Source organism: Lissotriton helveticus, chromosome 6, assembly GCF_964261635.1.
Source record: "Lissotriton helveticus chromosome 6, aLisHel1.1, whole genome shotgun sequence".
Classification (NCBI taxonomy): Eukaryota; Metazoa; Chordata; class Amphibia; order Caudata; family Salamandridae; genus Lissotriton; species Lissotriton helveticus.
Genome location: NC_136067.1, coordinates 446430702 through 446448224, shown reverse-complemented (window position 1 = coordinate 446448224; position 17523 = coordinate 446430702). Strand labels below are relative to the sequence as shown.

General features: G+C 41.6%; 1 protein-coding gene across 3 annotated transcripts in view; it reads right to left on the bottom strand.

The window, feature by feature from the left end:
• SH3YL1 (SH3 and SYLF domain containing 1) overlaps positions 1–17523 on the bottom strand; it is an 898181-nt gene that overhangs the window by 648386 nt on the left and 232272 nt on the right. For all 3 annotated transcript variants that reach the window (XM_078647885.1, XM_078647883.1, XM_078647884.1), the window contains exon 4: positions 4760–4824. In XM_078647885.1, the coding sequence (XP_078504011.1) occupies positions 4760–4824 (65 nt within the window). The remainder of the gene's footprint in view (positions 1–4759; positions 4825–17523) is intronic.

The following is a 17523-nucleotide window of genomic DNA, read 5'->3' as shown; positions in this document are numbered from 1 at the left end:
CAGCACCCTCCGACACAGCGGGCTGAGGAGCAGAGGAAGTATGCACAGATGGTAGGGTAGCCAAACCTTGTACCAGCTAAAGTCTCTCACTTCACATGGACGAATGAACTACGGGACATCACCAGAACAGCAACCTCTGGATCACTCTTCACCATCCCAATGGTTTTTCAAAAGACGTAGAAAATCCTTCCACATCTGAAACAGTAACGTTGTACCCGGCTTGAAGATGGAGAGAGCACTGAAAGGGGTGGTGACAGATGGCCCCCTGCACCGTCCACTCCTCGTCGCCAGTGTTGTGAAAGAAAATCCAAACGCAGTGGTGGGTAAGTAGAGATCTTTATTCTGTCACCAGCTCTCCAAACTGTCCGAGGCATGCCAACATTCTAAGGCAAGCTCAGGCGGGGTAAACCAAGGGGAGGGGAAACACAGGGTGGAACGTACCACGGCAAGAGAAGAAAAGAAGGATTACAACAGGCACCTTTCCCCCTGTCATTTATCACTGCACTGTTTTAGTCATCCTGCAGAATGTCACACCTCCGCCATTCTTCCTGTCCACTCCAAGGGAGCCAGCTCTCAAGTGGAATAAGTGGAAAAAGGTTGTCCAGAAGTACGCAGTAGTGTGTGAACCAAATTTGGGGCTTGAAAGGAAAGTAGCTTTGCTGATGCATTATCGAAGGGCTGAAGGGCAAGAGATACTAGAACATCTTCCTGATCTGAATGCAAATGACACAAGATTGTTGAATGAATATGAAATAAGTCTGAAGAAATTAGACATCCATTTCTTGCCAAAGATAAGCACCATCATGGACCGATACCACTTCGGAAAGAGGGGACAGAAAGAGGTAGAGGAGTTTGTCTCTGAGCTGCGTAAGTTGGCGGCTACATGCAAGTTTGGGGGAGCCTGTGAGCAGCGAATACGTGATCAATTTCTCTTAACTTGTAAGGCTGAGCGTGTACATGAGGAATTATGGCTAAAAGATGACCCACCCCTCGGGGAGGTGCTCATTGTGGCTAAACAAGTAGAGCACATGATGCAATGTGTGAGTGAAATAAAGCAGATAGCGAGGAAAAAAAACAAAGTGAGTGAAGTCAATGTGGAGAGTGAAAATGTGCTCGCAGTCAAAGGGCTAAAAAAAAAAAAAAAAACAGAGAGGAATGGGAGTTGGCGTTTCAAAGGAAACTGTTACAGGGATCGCACACCGGGTCACTGGGCGAATGACAGAGTGCCTTGCCATAAAGTCAACATGCAACAAGTGTGGAAGGAGGGGGCACTTCAGAAAATGCTGCAGAATCAATGCTAATTACACAAGACAGAACAGAGATGGCACTACCCGTGTCTGTGATGAGATTGTGTTACAGGTTCAGGGTGAGACAGTGAACAATCCTAAAGATTTTATAGCAGTGGAAGAGACAAAAATTTAAGTAATGTTTGACTCATGTTCCAAACTGTCAATTATATCCACAGAAGATTTTGAGAAACTATCAAATGGTAAACTAACACTGCAGAGAATGGATGTAAGACCGGGAGGTTATGGTGGACAGCCCATACAAATGAAAGGTTACTTCTGGGGAATGGTAGGCTACAAGGATAGGTTGGTTGTCACAAAGAATTACATGTCAAAGAAGGGAGACAACATCCTGGGGTGGCAAGCCCATAAAAACGTAGAGAAATTAGGATGCCTCAAAAACTATGCCCACAGAATAAAACTCAAAGACAATTCCAAGCCAGTTTCAGCCAAGGTTAGGAATCTGCCCATTTCCATACAGGAAGCCGTGAGGGAGGAGTTGGAGAAGTTGTGCAGGTTGGGGGTGATCGAACCAGTAGAGGCCACTCAGTGGTTGGCACCCATTGTTGCATCTAGGAAGGGGGATGGGGCAGTGCGCTTATGCATTGACCTTAGAGTGTTAAACAAGGAGGTCGTAGTTGATAAGTACCCCCTCCAGAACATTTCACAGATGATGAGCACGGTAGCAGGGGCAAAGGTATTCACGACGCTGGATCTGACCTCAGCCTACTAACAAGTCAGGCTCCATCCTGACTCACAAGAACTCACGGCATTCTTAACGCCCATGGGGAGGCATACAAATTTAAGCGGCTGCCGTGCGCACTATTGTCTGCTGCAGCAGTTTTCCAAAGGATAATGAGCAACCTCCTTAAAGGCACCCCTGGGTCAGGTGCTACCAGAATGACGTGCTGATCTTCGGAGACGATGGCATGCAACACATGCTCAGGCTGAGACAGGTCTTGGAAAGATTCAAAGAACAAGGTCTCACGGTGAAGAAAGAAAAGTGCAAGATGGGCTGTGCTGAAATAGAGTTTATGGGCCACAAGGTTACAACGGAGGACATTCGCCCCAAAGCAGATCTTCAAAACACCATTATCAACCTCTCACCACCCAAGAGCAAAGATGAAATAAAATCCTTCATGGGGATGGTGGACTTTTACAGCAAATTTGTGGAGAAATTCTCCAGACGAACATATGCCATACACAACCTACTCAGGAAAGGGGTGGCATTCGACTGGAGCGTGGCATGGCAGAAGGAGTTCGAAGATGCATAAGAAACGTTAGCTGAAGGCCCGAACCTCCAATCTTTTATACCTGGCAGGAAAACTGTGCTGACCACCGACGCAAGTTCGAAAGGACTGGGAGCAGTCCTGATGCAGGTCGGAGAAAGAGGTGAAGAAACTATAGCGTTTGCATCACGCTCGCTACTCATGGCTGAGTTTAACTACTCGGTAATCGAGAAATAGGAGCTAGCGGCACAGTGGGCCATTAACAAATTCAGAGACTTTGTGTGGGGAATGAAGTTTAACCAGAGGACCGATCATAAGCCCTTGGTCGAAGTATTCAGCAAGAAAGGGTTAGACTCCATCTCGAGCATAATCAGACGATGGCTCGTGAGCTTTCAAGAGTACACGTTGGAGGTGGAATAAGTACGCGGAGTGAGGAATCTTGCAGCTGACTGTCTTTCTCGCCTGGTGGGTGAAGATAGTGATGAAGCAGTCGACTTGGAGGGGGATAATGAGGCAGGTAAAGAGATGCAAACGGAGAATGTGTGTGTCATCACTCAAGGAGCCATTGGAGAAGAATGCTGGAAGGAAGAGCTCAGGGCAGACGTGGTCCTACCGAAAATTTGTGAGAAGACGAAGGGTGGTTGGATGGACCAAGACAAGCGGGAAGAGTCCCTTAGACCATTCTGGGGAGAGTCCCTTAGACCATTCTGGATGGTCTGAAACAAACTATCCTTCACAGAGGATTGTCTTTTAAGGGGCACAAAGATGGTCCCTCCCGAGACTTTGAGAGAGGCTTTAGTCAACCTGGCCAATGAGGGGCACTTGGGAATTACCAAAACCAAACAAAGATTGCGGCTAGACTACTGGTGGCCCAGCATGGATCTCGAAATCGAGAGGAAGATAAGGGACTGTGTGCCATGCTCCGCCAGTGACAAAGTTCTAAAATAACACACACCTTTCATGCAGTGTAGGCCTCTCCCCGTAGGTACATGGGTGGATGTGGCTTTAGACATTGTGGGTCCTTTGACCGGGGAACATCGTACACCCTACATTTTGGTACTCATAGATCTCTACTCCAGGTTGCCACCCCTGGGGTACCTTGGGAAGACCTTAGGGGTGACATATGTAAAAATAAGTTAGTTTAATAATTTAATTCCAAAGTCGAATTTGCATATATATATATTTTTAAAGCAGCCTGAAAGCAAGGCCGCCTTTAAAATGAGAGCAGGCAACACAGCACTGCACACGTAAGTGCATTAAATCTACTGGGCCTCTAAACCTACTACTAGGAGCTTACAGGCAAATTGTCATACCAATTTTAATTACACCCAATTACCATATACCTTTAACACAGAGCACTGGCCCTAGGACTGGTTAGCAGAGCCCAGCCACAATTCAAGAGTCAGTAAACACCAACATCAGTCACAAATGTGGGTGATCAGGTCAAAAAGGATGACTTTGAGCCTTTTGCAACCAGACAGCTTGCACTGTTTGGTACACAAGACCTAGAAAAGAAAAAGCTAGAGTCACAACAAGCATAATTTTTCTTTTATATACTCAATGGAAATGTGTCCTACGTAGGGGATACTTGTTAGGACTAAACCGAAGTTCAGTACACTCATTCTCCAATTGCTTAGAATACACATTTATGGAGGGGGGAGGGTGGAGTCACAGTCTGATCCCCCAGCAGTAATGTCCGAGTAGTAAACAGAGTGAGAGGCTTGATCACATGGCAGGTTCAAGTAGTACCCTCTGAGATAAGTCTGTCTGGGGTTCAGTTTTCAAGTAAGGTTCAATAAGTCTATAGTAATATTCCACTGCACCAGTCTTTGCAAGGGCGATCCTTTTAGCCACTTTTCCCCAGAAGAATTAGGCACAAAAATATTTGTATTTATGTTCATATTTAGACAGTACCACTTTTTTAATGTATTGTTACTTTTAAAATTATACTTACGTTAGTGCAGGGAGTAGTATTACCAAAACAGTAGGTCACAAAACAACATGCAAAAGGAGCATGCCAATTTCATCGGCCATAATTTCTCCCATATCTAAAGGGAGAGCACACAGGTGCAAATAGTGACTGACATTCTAGTCCATGCATGCTTACACTCTTGATGCCTGGTAAACACCGACTGATAAAAGCTTTTAGTATTAAGGCTTTTTTTGTATGTACAATAACAGTCCTAAATGACAGAAGCAACAAGTAGTTGGTTCAAAAAATGTTTTTTAAATGTAAACACCTACTTCGATTCCAATTTCAAATCCACCACCAAGGCCAGCTATTCCGATCGCAGAAGGTGCAGACCAACCTGTGGAAAACAAAATAATAAATAGCATGTTCTAGCAGCCATACATCATGAAGAACTTTCTTCACCTACAGTATTACTACATAATGGAATTCCTTGTATACAGACCTTACACCTTTAACATTAAGAAGACCCATGTTTGGTTTCTGCCCCTCTACCAGCCTCCAGGAACACCACCTTGACTGTGGCAACACCTGCCTAAATAATGAGACCTTACAACTGCCCCAACCCTCTTTAAATACAGAAGGAAGCTGAAAACAACCCTCTACAACAAACAGTCCATCTCTAAACAATCGGATATACTTAGAATTAATAATCTACTTCATTTTAAACAATCCTATAGCCGGACCAGAGGCTCAGATAATACTAACCTCTTATTTATTCCACTCAGCAGCTTTAAACAACACATTTTTATTTAAGACTACAAATCCCATGAGTCTTTGCAACAAATCAACAGTAAACAGAGTAAGTCCCATATAAGCAACATCAAGGAACAGACCTTCCCCTTTCTTTGTTGCTCGGCAGACAGATGAATGCTTTTCCTTAATCTTGCTATGTGAGCTTTATTGGTCTGGGTATTGATACTATCTTACTTGCACTGCGTTAGCATTTAATTGCGGTCTTTTATGCTCATTTGGTGGTGCTGTGTTGCTGCCGGGTCCTAGGGTGCGAAATGACCCAGACGGTCCTCGGGCCTCCATGAGGAACGAGATCCTTGCGTGTTGAACAAGAGGTTTTCCTAGTAGATCCAACTCACCTCACTGAGGGAAGAAGCTGATCGGGGCAGTCTTTTCTCAGAGGCATGATGTGCTTTGCGGCACACACCTTTGCAACATAAAATACGCATAGTACAGCACTTATAAATAATACAGTCCGTAAAAAAATTACATAAACCACCTTGGATATTCCCCCCAAAAATTCTGCCAAAATATAACGCCTGAAAGCAGGGATTGGACAGCCTTCTTGGCGCTTGGCTTTCAGCATTGTTTTTTCATGACTCCCAATTAGATACAAGAACAGTCCAGAGGTGTTTGTTGCCTACATTGTGCAAACTCTATGTGATATTGACCCAGACTCGTCCCATCTAGATCTACCTGACGGACGATGAGCTGAACAGACATTTGGCCAGAATAGATTGCATTATATTGGGATTTACGGAATCTGGCTACAGGTTTAACTTTAGGAAATCTAATATAGCATTTCCAAGTGTCCAATTTCTAGGATACAAACTTACCAGTAAGGGGAAAAGCCTTGCACCACACTTCCTAGAAATGTGTGCACTACCACAACCAACAAACACTCTTAGGAAACTACAATTCTTATTAGGATTCGGTAATTTTGGCAGAACATACATACCTGATTATGCACAATGCATTACATCATTGTATGAATTAATTCACCCTGATTTTTCAAGTATGCATTGGACATCAATACACACGGAAATACTCAGATCACTTTAATCAGACTTGCTTGCAACTTATCACTTTACATACAAGTGTAAATACTACAAACCTGGTCATCCATATAGTCGCAGGTGCCATTAGCTTTACATAGCTCACCTTTATTGAAGGTGAAACAGTGCTGATTGCATAAAAATCGCATTTATATTCCAATGCGGAAGTGTGTTTCGCATCCACTGAAAAAATACTGACTGCGGAGCAGATTGCTATACTAAAAGAAAGGCCACTTGCACAAGGGTAACCCATCAATGCGAAGGCTCTCCATCCTAGATGGATACAGTGAGCAAAATCCTTAACAGCTGTAGAGGTAGAGTTTGTCTTTTACCCGTCTTTACAGTTGTAAGAATTTCTTCAACATGAGCATGTTCATCCAAAGCCCAGCAACCTTTTGCCTCTCAAGCAGTATAAATATAGTATTTATACTGATGGTTCAGCCCAGTCTGCTACAGTACTAAGAAACAATATTCGTCGGTGTGCGCCACTATTTTTGGTATGATGTTGGATGGAAAATTCCAACCACAAAAGTTGCACACAGTCCAGGGGACTGCATTACATAGTTGGCTGAACTGAAAGCTGTACTTTTTGCACTGAAATATACAGATCCTGAATTCCTCACATTCATAGTATGTGGTTCGTATTATTGTGTTCAGTATTTTAATGACAATTTGCACTGTTGGTGCCAAAATGGATTGAAAGATTCGAAAGGCAACACTATAAAGCATAAAACTGTTTGGGTTAAAGTGCCAGACCTAAGAGATAGATTGCCACATGCTCCTGTATCTCATATCTTGAGTTATCAGCGTTTAGGACCACAAATTGTAGGAAATTCATTGGCTGATGAAGTTGCCAATTCTGCAGTTGCGACAGCTGCTTTGATTACTCGTTCGCACAAAAATATAGATGAATATATATTAATTGCTGTTGCTGCTACACGTGACAGCACCCCTTTGACTAAAGGTTTTTCAGATACATATACATACCATTTAAGTGAACAAATTCCCAATTTTACCCTTCCATAGGTTCGAGATCGTTCGATTCCCACCAATACCGCAGGCTCACCTTCACGATCTCTGCATATGAAGTGGTTGCTTCGGCTCATGCCAATGATGCAGCCCCATTTCCGTTGCTACAGCAACATTATTGGTGGCACAGCTTATATAGACAGGCCAAGAAATATGTCCTTTGTAGTGACTTAGTCAGCAAATTAAAAGTTCTAGCGTGGCACGCCCACCGCAGACACCTGTTGATTTCAAATAAACCTTTCGGCTGTATTTATGTGAACCACTGTGGTCCTCTTAATGCGGCTGTAGGACTACAGACTACTTTCTCAGCATCGGCTGATGAAGATCATGTCTGTTCTCTGGAGCTTTTGAATAGGCCCCTTCAGAAATCATCATCAGTGAAGACTGAATCCGTTCTAGATTTACTAAACACTGATCTTCTGGAAGAACTCTTGGGTGCCTAATTTAACCTCCCTTTCAAAACTTACAGTTTAATTTAATACTATACTTATACATTTGAACATTATGCTTCTTAACATGGCATTGGACTTGCTTAGCTTGTGACATTTGTTGTTTTATTAGTCGCCAAGTCACTTTCCCGACCAAAGTGGGGTTGCAGTGATGTCCCTTCTGGGCCCACTTTGGTTCTCCCTTAGTTTAGTGTATTAGATGTTTAAGGCTGCTGCTGCTTGCACAACCGTACATAATACTTTTTGTGACATTATTTTAGAAATACACTGTACTTGTTGTTTTGTTATTCAGTGACTCTTCTTGGGATTCCGTCTGCACATTTCATACGATAACATTTGGAATACATAACACCATGTTGTATTGTGTCCTGCTCGGTCAGCAACAGCTTCTAAAATGTTAGACATAACACGGTAGACTAGCTGCCGCTTTTCTACCACAGACGTTTTATCATATAAAGTGTGTTCTGTTCCTTTGTGGGCAGAGAGGAGAATTCCAGCAGAGAGACCAATCGTGGATCGAACACACGCCATGTATGGAGTCCATTATATCCCTTTGCTTACACAGTAAGAATAAGCCTAGACAGATAATTTGCCATGGTTGGGTTGTTCATTGTATACAGTCTGCTAGTAATGTTGATACTATGCTTAGTTGTATGTGTCTACTGATTGCAGCACATCTGCCTCAGAATAGACTACCATAGTTTCAATAAATATACTGTAACCTTTCATCACATCTTTCCTTCGTTTACTAAGGGCATGCATGAGCGCAATACAAAAGGTGATGATCTGTTTCCACTGTTCCCTAGGAGCCTAGAGGCTCATGTTCTAGTGTTGCCAAAATCACCTGCTACTCTGGGAAGGTTAGGAGTTCAGGAGAGGCACTGTGAGCTAGCCTGGATTTGGACTGTCAGGTACTGATGTGGTAGAGAGACAGTCCCTACATTCTGATGTACTGTCACTCCAAGGAACATTTCTACTTACCAGCAGAGTCCCAGCGACAAAATCAAATGCTACTGGTTGGCCTGCAGTACTCATTGTGCCTCTTACTAAAGTAGCATTTTAAAACATATCTCAGGCCTGCCACTGTAGCATGTAGTGCAGTTTTAAACTGCCATTTCCCCATGGCAGAATAAACTCTTTCCTAAACCTTAATTTTTAATCTAGGTTAGTCACCCTTAAGGTCGGCGCTAAAGATGCATAGGGCAGGGTGCATTGTATTTAAAACGTAGGAAATATGTACTGAAGTTTTACATTTCCTGGCAGTCAAAACACCTAAAATCATTCTTCACTGCTGCAAGGCCTATCTCTGCAATTGATCATCAGTGGGTTACCTTATTACATTTAATAAGGGCTAACTTTGGATTGGGAGCAGATAGAGATATGCTGTTTACCTCATACTTAAAATCCTCTTATTGTTAAGTCCGATTTTAATTTATCATTCTGAAAATGCCCTTTTTAGCCACATGACTGAGTTCCTCAGCCATTGGGGGGTTGTGAATTGCCTTCCAGACTAACACAAAGGGGGCTTAGCTGTGGATTGATAAACCATCCTGCCAGGATGACTGGGTATGCGCTGTATCAAGCCCCACTTACACTTCATAGGGCTTTGACCCCCCTGGTCACACAAAGGAACCTGGCACAAGGCCTGCCCTGCCTTTTGTCACATACAGTTTGGAGCCTTGACAGGGGAAGGGAAAAGAGCTTTCAAGAACAAGATGTGGGTGGTTTAGGACAAGGAGCCCCCCAAAACACAGAGGGCTTAAACCAGGTAAAGACATTGGACCTCCAGAGTCACTCTTCAGAAAACTCCAGGACCTGTGAGTTACATAAGAAGGACTGTCCTGCTGCTTGAAATAGGGCTTGAAAAAATCCAAGAAATGTTACTAGACCCACAGGCATAGTGACTTAAATAATCTACTTGATCTAATTATAATGCTCTTGACCCATAAACTGGTTTCAAATTACATGATCGTGGGCAAGTATTTACATTCACTGAGACGCCATTTTCTTCTTCATCAGATCTAAGAGTACCTTCAAATATGCACTTTCAGCACGTCTGCTGTACAAAAAATGCTTTTGTTTGATTTAACAGACTAAATATTAGCTCCATATAGAATGCAAATCTAGCAACACATAAGATACTCTTGACTGAACACTTGACTCTTAATTCATTAAATACATTGTCATCAGGGTTTGGCCAGGAATGTCTCTCACATGTTTAAAAACTATCACTTCTAATAATTACATAACAAAAGCATAAAGTAGCAGCCCACTAATATTTACAATCAGCAGATTTTACATTGAAATGGCCACAGAATTGGTCACTGACATGTGGTTTTTAAACTATATATTGTACAATGTTTGGAAATAAAGTTTTGCAAATATTTTTCATTTGCACATAACCAAGTAAAGTGTTCGGATTTGTTTTCTTCCAATTTAAATCGTAGTTTGCATCACACTTCTGAATTACAAAAAAAGTTCTTTCATAATTTCTGATCTACTTGTACTATTCATTTGTAGGCTGGTCAAATGTTGTTTTAGAGAAAAAAAACAGACATTTTACTGCAATTTGTTTCACAATTATTGTCAAATAGCTCACTGACAAAAAGCATTAACTGCAAAAAGAGAAAGAAATGTAAACACAATTTTCCAGGGACACATGAGCAACAATTAGTAAAAAGACAAACTGACATTTGACCTCTGCCCTTGAGAAGTTGGTAAATGTGTAAGATAAAACAAGAGGCGTTTTAATTGCGCATTCACTTTCTGAACAAAAATGTGAGAAGTTGGCCTGGCATATGCTGTCCACTAGTTATAGTGGGCACCATGCACCAGTCTAAACAGCCCCTTAAAGGTGATAAGTTAAAGACAACCTGTTATATCCCGCACATTTAAGTATCTAGATTATTCATGCATCTACTCCTTTAATTGCATGTGCTATGTTATGTTACCTTTTGATTCTACATTCCTAACAGAGCTTTGCTCATACAGCATTCTCTACTGTTTGTCAGTTGTCACCTGTATCCTGCTGTGTCAGGACTGGATGCTGTGCTGTTCAATAAACCTTCTAATTACTACAAGCCTTCCTGGATTATTACAAACTTTGGCGACGAGGACAACCTTATTCCAGCCATCTACAGCACAGGAGCGGAGTTTGAACCCATTTTGGAAAATTTTACGTTTTTCTCCTAAAATTTTATTGGACTGCCTACATTGGAAGAAATCTACCTGCCTCTGAGGGATTTGTTTGCCACTTTCCGCAAGTATTTCACAAAAACTACCTACAATTTCCTCTTTATTCAACTCAAGATACCATTCGTTTCTATTTTCTGACCTTTAAAGCGGCTGGCATCTTTTAATTTTCCGGCTGCCTACAGCGCGACGCTTCCACGAGCTTCCATCTCCGTAGCAACGCCTTCGTGCATTCACAGTCTACATTCGTCATCCATTGAAGCGGAACAGCCACGCCATTGCCTAGCAACCTCTGACATCACTGTTCGCAAAGCGGAGAAGCAACGCCACTTCCCAGCAACCACGTCTTCGATGTTTCCGATGCTTCCGTATTGTGTGATGTAGCGCGTCATCACGCTACGCTACAACGTCATCACGCATCCTCTTGGAACATCATCACGCACGATACGTGCCTCCATTTTGTTTGCTTGGTTGCTTAGATACGCATTCACGGCGCATTCACAGTGATTTAAGTTCATTTATATCGTTGTTTCTTTCCGTTTTTGCTCAGTATTTTAGCGCTTACACTAATAAGTGTACTACAACGTTAGCGCTTAACTCAACTTTCAATTTTTTTTACATATACTCCATTTCTTCAAGTATTTCTGGCAAAAGTTCTACAAGCTATTTACAGCTTCAACTTCTACAATTCTGCAAGTCTACTCATCGTTTACTACAAACTAAGTGATTCTACATTGGCATAAGTACTTTTTCTTCAAAAATTGTTCTCATTTTACTGTGTATTTTACAATTATTTATTTATTTATTTATTTGTTTTACCTAATTTCAATCACCATGCAATTTGATCCTCCTGCTAAATTTTTACAGGTTAAGGGTGATCCCCCTATGCCCTGGTCAAGGTGGAAGGAGGAGTTTTTCAATTATATGAAAGCTATTGATGGGGAGCGCATGGGGTCAGAGAGAAAGAAAAGCATTTTGTTACATTGTTTGGGCTCTGAGGGTCAAGAAATCTTTAGAACTTTGCCTCAATTTACTATGCCTAGTGGAAGTGGTGATTCTGTGAACGTTTACACTGAAGCTCTTGGTAGATTAGAGAAACGTTTCAAACCTACCGCCAATATCGCGTTAAATCGCTTTAAATTTTATACAAGAGCACAGAAACAAGAGGAATCGTTTGATGATTTTCTCACTTCCTTAAGAGCTTTGACTTTACACTGCAATTTTGGTGCCATGGCAGACGAAATGATCCGCGATCAGATTATTGTTCATGTTAAAAACAAAAAGGTGCAAGATAAACTATGGTGTATAGGTGACCCTAACTTAGAAGAAACTATAGCCATTGCTAAGTCCACTGAAATGTCAGAAAAGTGGATGGATATAGTAGTTAAACAAACTACAAATCCCAATCCCAATAAAACTAATGTAGAAGAAGAAGTTTGTATTGTTAAACCCAAAGTTGATGATAAAAATGTCATTCCCTTTCAGTCTAAATATAAAAATTCTGTTAGTATCAACAACAGAAGATCAGATTTTGGTAATTCATCGTTTTCATGCTACAGATGTGGTAGCAGATCACATATAGCCTCCTTTCAGGGCTGTCCTGCCATAAACAGAACTTGTAATATTTGCAACAAGTTAGGACATTTTAGCAATGTATGTAGGGAGAGAAGGTACAATCCTCAAGGTCGCACTGGACGATCTACTACTACTCCCACTAAAGTATCTACAGTTGGTATTGTGGATGAAGTCAAACATGAGGTTGAGCATGGTTATGTTGTCTCTATTCTTGGATCAACCACTAAGAAATCTCCTAAATGTACCTTTCATATTTCATCTATTGCTATCGAACTCATGGTAGATTCTGGATCTCCATGGACAATTATTACCAAAGAGTACTTTAATGAAAAATTAACAACCGTATGTAACAAATCTGATTTACAATCTTCAGATATTTCAGCTGAAGGTTTCAATGGAAATATGATTGATATTGAAGGTTTCTTTAATGTTCTTTTATGTTTCAGAGGAAGGTCAGCTCAAATTAAGCTTTACATTGCTATCAAAGGAGTCAATGTACTGGGTTGGCATGACCAATGGGAACTTAGCATCACGTTAAATCCACGTGCCAAAGATCCCATCTCTTTATGCAGTGAACTAGATATGGTTAATTCTATTTCTGATGTTAATGGAAAGGATAATGTAATTAATTCATGGAATGAAAAGTTCAATAAAGTTTTCTGTGACCGTTTAGGAAGATTGAAAAATTTTGCACACAAAATTGTTCTCAAAGAGGGTGCAGTTCCAGTCAAACAAAAGCTAAGAGGAGTTCCTTTAAATGTTAGGAATGAGCTAAAAGAAATGTTGGATGACCTACTTAAAGACAATATTATAGAGCCCATTGAATCGTCTGAATGGGTTTCGCCCATCGTTTTGGTGCGCAAATCCGACCAAAAATTAAGGGTCTGCATTGATTTAAGAGCTCTAAATTCTAATATTGTTATAGACTGTCATCCCCTTCCGAATATTAATGAGCTTGTTTCCTTGTTTGATGGTGCGCAGATCTTTTCCACTTTAGACCTTAGATCTGCGTATCATCAAATTGAGCTTACTGAAGATTCCAAGAAATATACAGCTTTCATTACTCCCATGGGACTGTTTCAATACAGAAGGATGCCGTTTGGGTTGGCATCCGCTGCCTCTGTTTTCCAACGCGTCATGTTCCAAATCTTCAGAGATCTTGATAAGTTTGTAAAATGCTTTCAAGATGACATTTTGATTTTCTCAAAAAACGAAGCTGAACATAGTTCACATTTGAATGTTGTGTGCAAAAGATTAGAAAATTCTGGACTTACCCTCAAGGCACACAAATGCAAACTTTTTAAGAAGTCAGTTGAATATTTAGGCCACACTTTGTCGGGGGAAGGTCTTGTTCCTAAAAAATCTAATGTTGATGCTATCCTCAGTGCTCCAGCCCCAAAGAATAAGGAACAACTTCTTTCTTTCTCCGGAATGTGTGAATACTACAGTAAATTTGTTGTAAATTTTGCCACCAAAATGGAACCTTTAAGAAAACTTTTAAGACAGTGCAATGATTTTGTATGGGAGACTGAACAAGAAAAGGCTTTCACTGAAATCAAACATGATATTGTTAATTCCCCAACTTTGAAACCATTTAGGATTGGGAAAAAGTGCATCATCACCACTGATGCAAGTTTGTACGGTCTTGGGTGTGTGCTTTCTCAGACAGATGGTATGTTAGAATGGAATGTAGCTTTTTCCTCCAGAACTTTGAATGAAACTGAGCGCAAATATGCAGTTATTGAACGTGAGTTACTATCTTGTGTGTGGGCCATTGAACACTATAGAATTTATATTTGGGGCAGTGAGTTTATTCTAAGAACGGACCATAAACCTTTGGTGCATATCCTATCGGCTGGTGGTGGTTGGAACTCGACAGCTAGGATTGCACGTCTTTCATCCAAACTACAGGATTACAATTTTAAAGTTGAATATATTCCAGGGAAGAAAAATGTTACTGCCGACTGCTTATCACGCCTTCCGTGTGAAGGTAAGGTTGACGGTGTTAATAGTCTTAGTGAAGTTGATTTTGTATTAGGCTTGACAGATCTAGTTTCCTCCCAATATCAAGATATTTCTGAACAGTTTTGGATAGCATGCCAGAATAAGGATGAGAAATTTGTCAAGTTGAAGAAATACCTTTTAGAAGGTTGGCCTAGCAAGAATAATGTTGAATATGACCTGCTACCATTTTATAACATAGCAGAAGAGTTATGGTGTGAAGGTAATTTGTTTTTCAAATCTGAGAAATGCATTCCACCCAGTGGAGTGCAAGAGCTCATTCTCAAATTAGCACACAAGACTCATCCAGGAATTTCGGCCATGAAGCGTATTATTAGGCTACATTTCTGGTGGCCTGGAATGGACAGGTTCATAGACCGCACTGTTAGAGAATACAATGAGTGCTGTAACAGTGACAAGATGCTAAAATTACATGTTCCACCCCTTAAGACAGTTAAATGGCCAGAGTTTCCATGGAGCAAGATAGCCTTTGATATTTCGGGGCCTTTCCAAGTGTTACCAGAAAGTTCACGTTTTGCGTTGGTCATTGTAGACTACCATTCCAAATGGCCAGAAGTGAAATTTGTAGCTAAAATCACTTCTGAAATTGTCATTTCCTTTTTCAAAGAAGTTTTCGCTAGGGAAGGCTGTCCTTCAGTATTGGTGTCAGATAATGGTGTGCAGTTAGTCTCTGCTGAAATGAAATTGTTCTTACAATCTTGTAACATCAAACACATTTGTACATCACTTTACGAGCCACATGAGAACGGGCAAGTTGAGCGTTTTAACCGTGTTCTGAAGGGTTTTGTCTCTGATGCTATCAAAGAAAAAGGGGATTGGCTAAACCGTATTAGACAGAAACTTTGGACTTATCGTATAACCCCTCATACTACCACTGAGATCAGTCCGTTCAAATTACTTAAAGGTAGAGATCCTGCGACTGACATGTGCCCTTGGTGGCTCAAAGAAAAATGTGAAGGCCTGGGGGAAAATGGTTTTGATGTCAAAGAAGTTGCAAAGAGAGTAAGTGGGAAACAAGATAAGTCTGCAGTTTGGTACAACAAGAAGTGGAAAACAAAAGAGCATGATTTGTGTGTTGGAGATTGGGTTAGAATTTTAAAACCTTTCTTTGTCAGCAAAGGTACGAGTAAGTTTGGCAGACCCATTCAAATCAAAAGGGTCTTCAGTAACTCTGTTATTACTCAGGATGGCAAGGTCTGGAATTTGAGTAAAGTTGCTAAATGTCCTACACAAGATGCTTCTCAATTCCAACCTCATGCTAATATTGACAAAGAACACACTTCTGATGGTGGGTCTGGTTATTATCCTAACTCAGTAGCTTCAAGAATTAAAAATGATGGGCGCATCAGAAGAAGACCGATTTCTTTGCAAAATTATGTATAGTACATTCCTAATGATCTTTGTAGTTGTTTTAGTTTTATATCTTTTAATTTTATTTAAAGAGGGAGGTGTGTTATATCCCGCACATTTAAGTATCTAGATTATTCATGCATCTACTCCTTTAATTGCATGTGCTATGTTATGTTACCTTTTGATTCTACATTCCTAACAGAGCTTTGCTCATACAGCATTCTCTACTGTTTGTCAGTTGTCACCTGTATCCTGCTGTGTCAGGACTGGATACTGTGCTGTTCAATAAACCTTCTAATTACTACAAGCCTTCCTGGATTATTACACAACCTTTATTGAAATCTATCCTAGTGGTAGCTAGGGACAGCAGCCTTCAGGCTAAGTCTTGAAGGAATGTAAAGCAGTTTATTTTACCAGTCTATAATCTTGTGAATTACCAAATGAATGGAGAAACACACCAGGTGTATATATATAAAATATATGTATTTATTCCAAACACACCCAACTAGTCTCTTTATGAGGCTAGAGGTCAAAACACATAAGTAACACTTAATAGCACACAGTAAATTAGCACAATATACGTTGATCCCTAGGGGCGTACCAAACCATATATTAAGAAAGTTGTATAAGAACCACGACTTGACTACACACAAGGCCTAGAGCCTGTAGAAGTGCTGGGGCCACAAGGAACCACATATGGTAGTGACACAGGGGATGCGTACAGTGTCTGAACACAGCAGCGGATCGCCATTAACTTTAAATTTCCAACCGCGACTTTCCCCATTGGAAGATAGGAGGACTTTCAGCGAACCCCTTTAGACTTAAAGAGTTCTAGGGCCAACACCCACGGGTGCACCGGAGTACTAGAGTTACCTCACCCAGGGAAGCCGGGTGCAAAGGTGTCTTTTGGTGTTGGGAATCGTCGGTGATTTCAATGGTGATCTGCTGCAAAGTGCTGCTGCTCTCGAAGTGGAAAGTGTCCGGTGTGATCCAAGCCTGAATCGAAGAAGAGAAGAACCTGAAAGCAGTGGGGACAGAGTCTGGGTCACTAGCCAGTGACCAGGAGCACGATAGGCGGATGCCCACTGATGGCGGGTTATTTCAGGTGAAGAAGGTGAAGCTTGACACTTCAGCCAAGAGGACAAGGCGGCGTCGACGACTACCAGGATCTGGAATCGAGCTGTCCCACAAAGGATGTCGAGTGCTGTGGTGTCGGTGCCCGGATTGGACCAAACAAGCCTTGGCAACAGCAACCCACGCAGAAAGTAAAGAAATGCTTTGGTGTGGACCAGCAAGGTCTGAGGGACTCACCACGTGGTGGGGAGTCAGGGCACGTCTGGAGCAACCAGGGAAGCCCAAGTAAAATCGGAGTTACCTTCGTAGGGACCCACCAGTCGCCGGACCAGGGATCGCGAAGGAGCCTTGAGCGGAAATGCAAGAAGTGGGCTCACGCAACACTCGTGGAGTGTAGGCCCACAATCTTCAGTGCAGATGGTGCTCTGGACTTGGGCTAAAAGTAACCCAAAGCACAACTTCAAGAGAAGCCAATGCACTTGCAAATGTGCACGGTGTCCAGGAGTTCCGGTTCCAAGTCTCCCGTGAGGGCTGCGGGTCTCAGCTTTGCTGGGTACT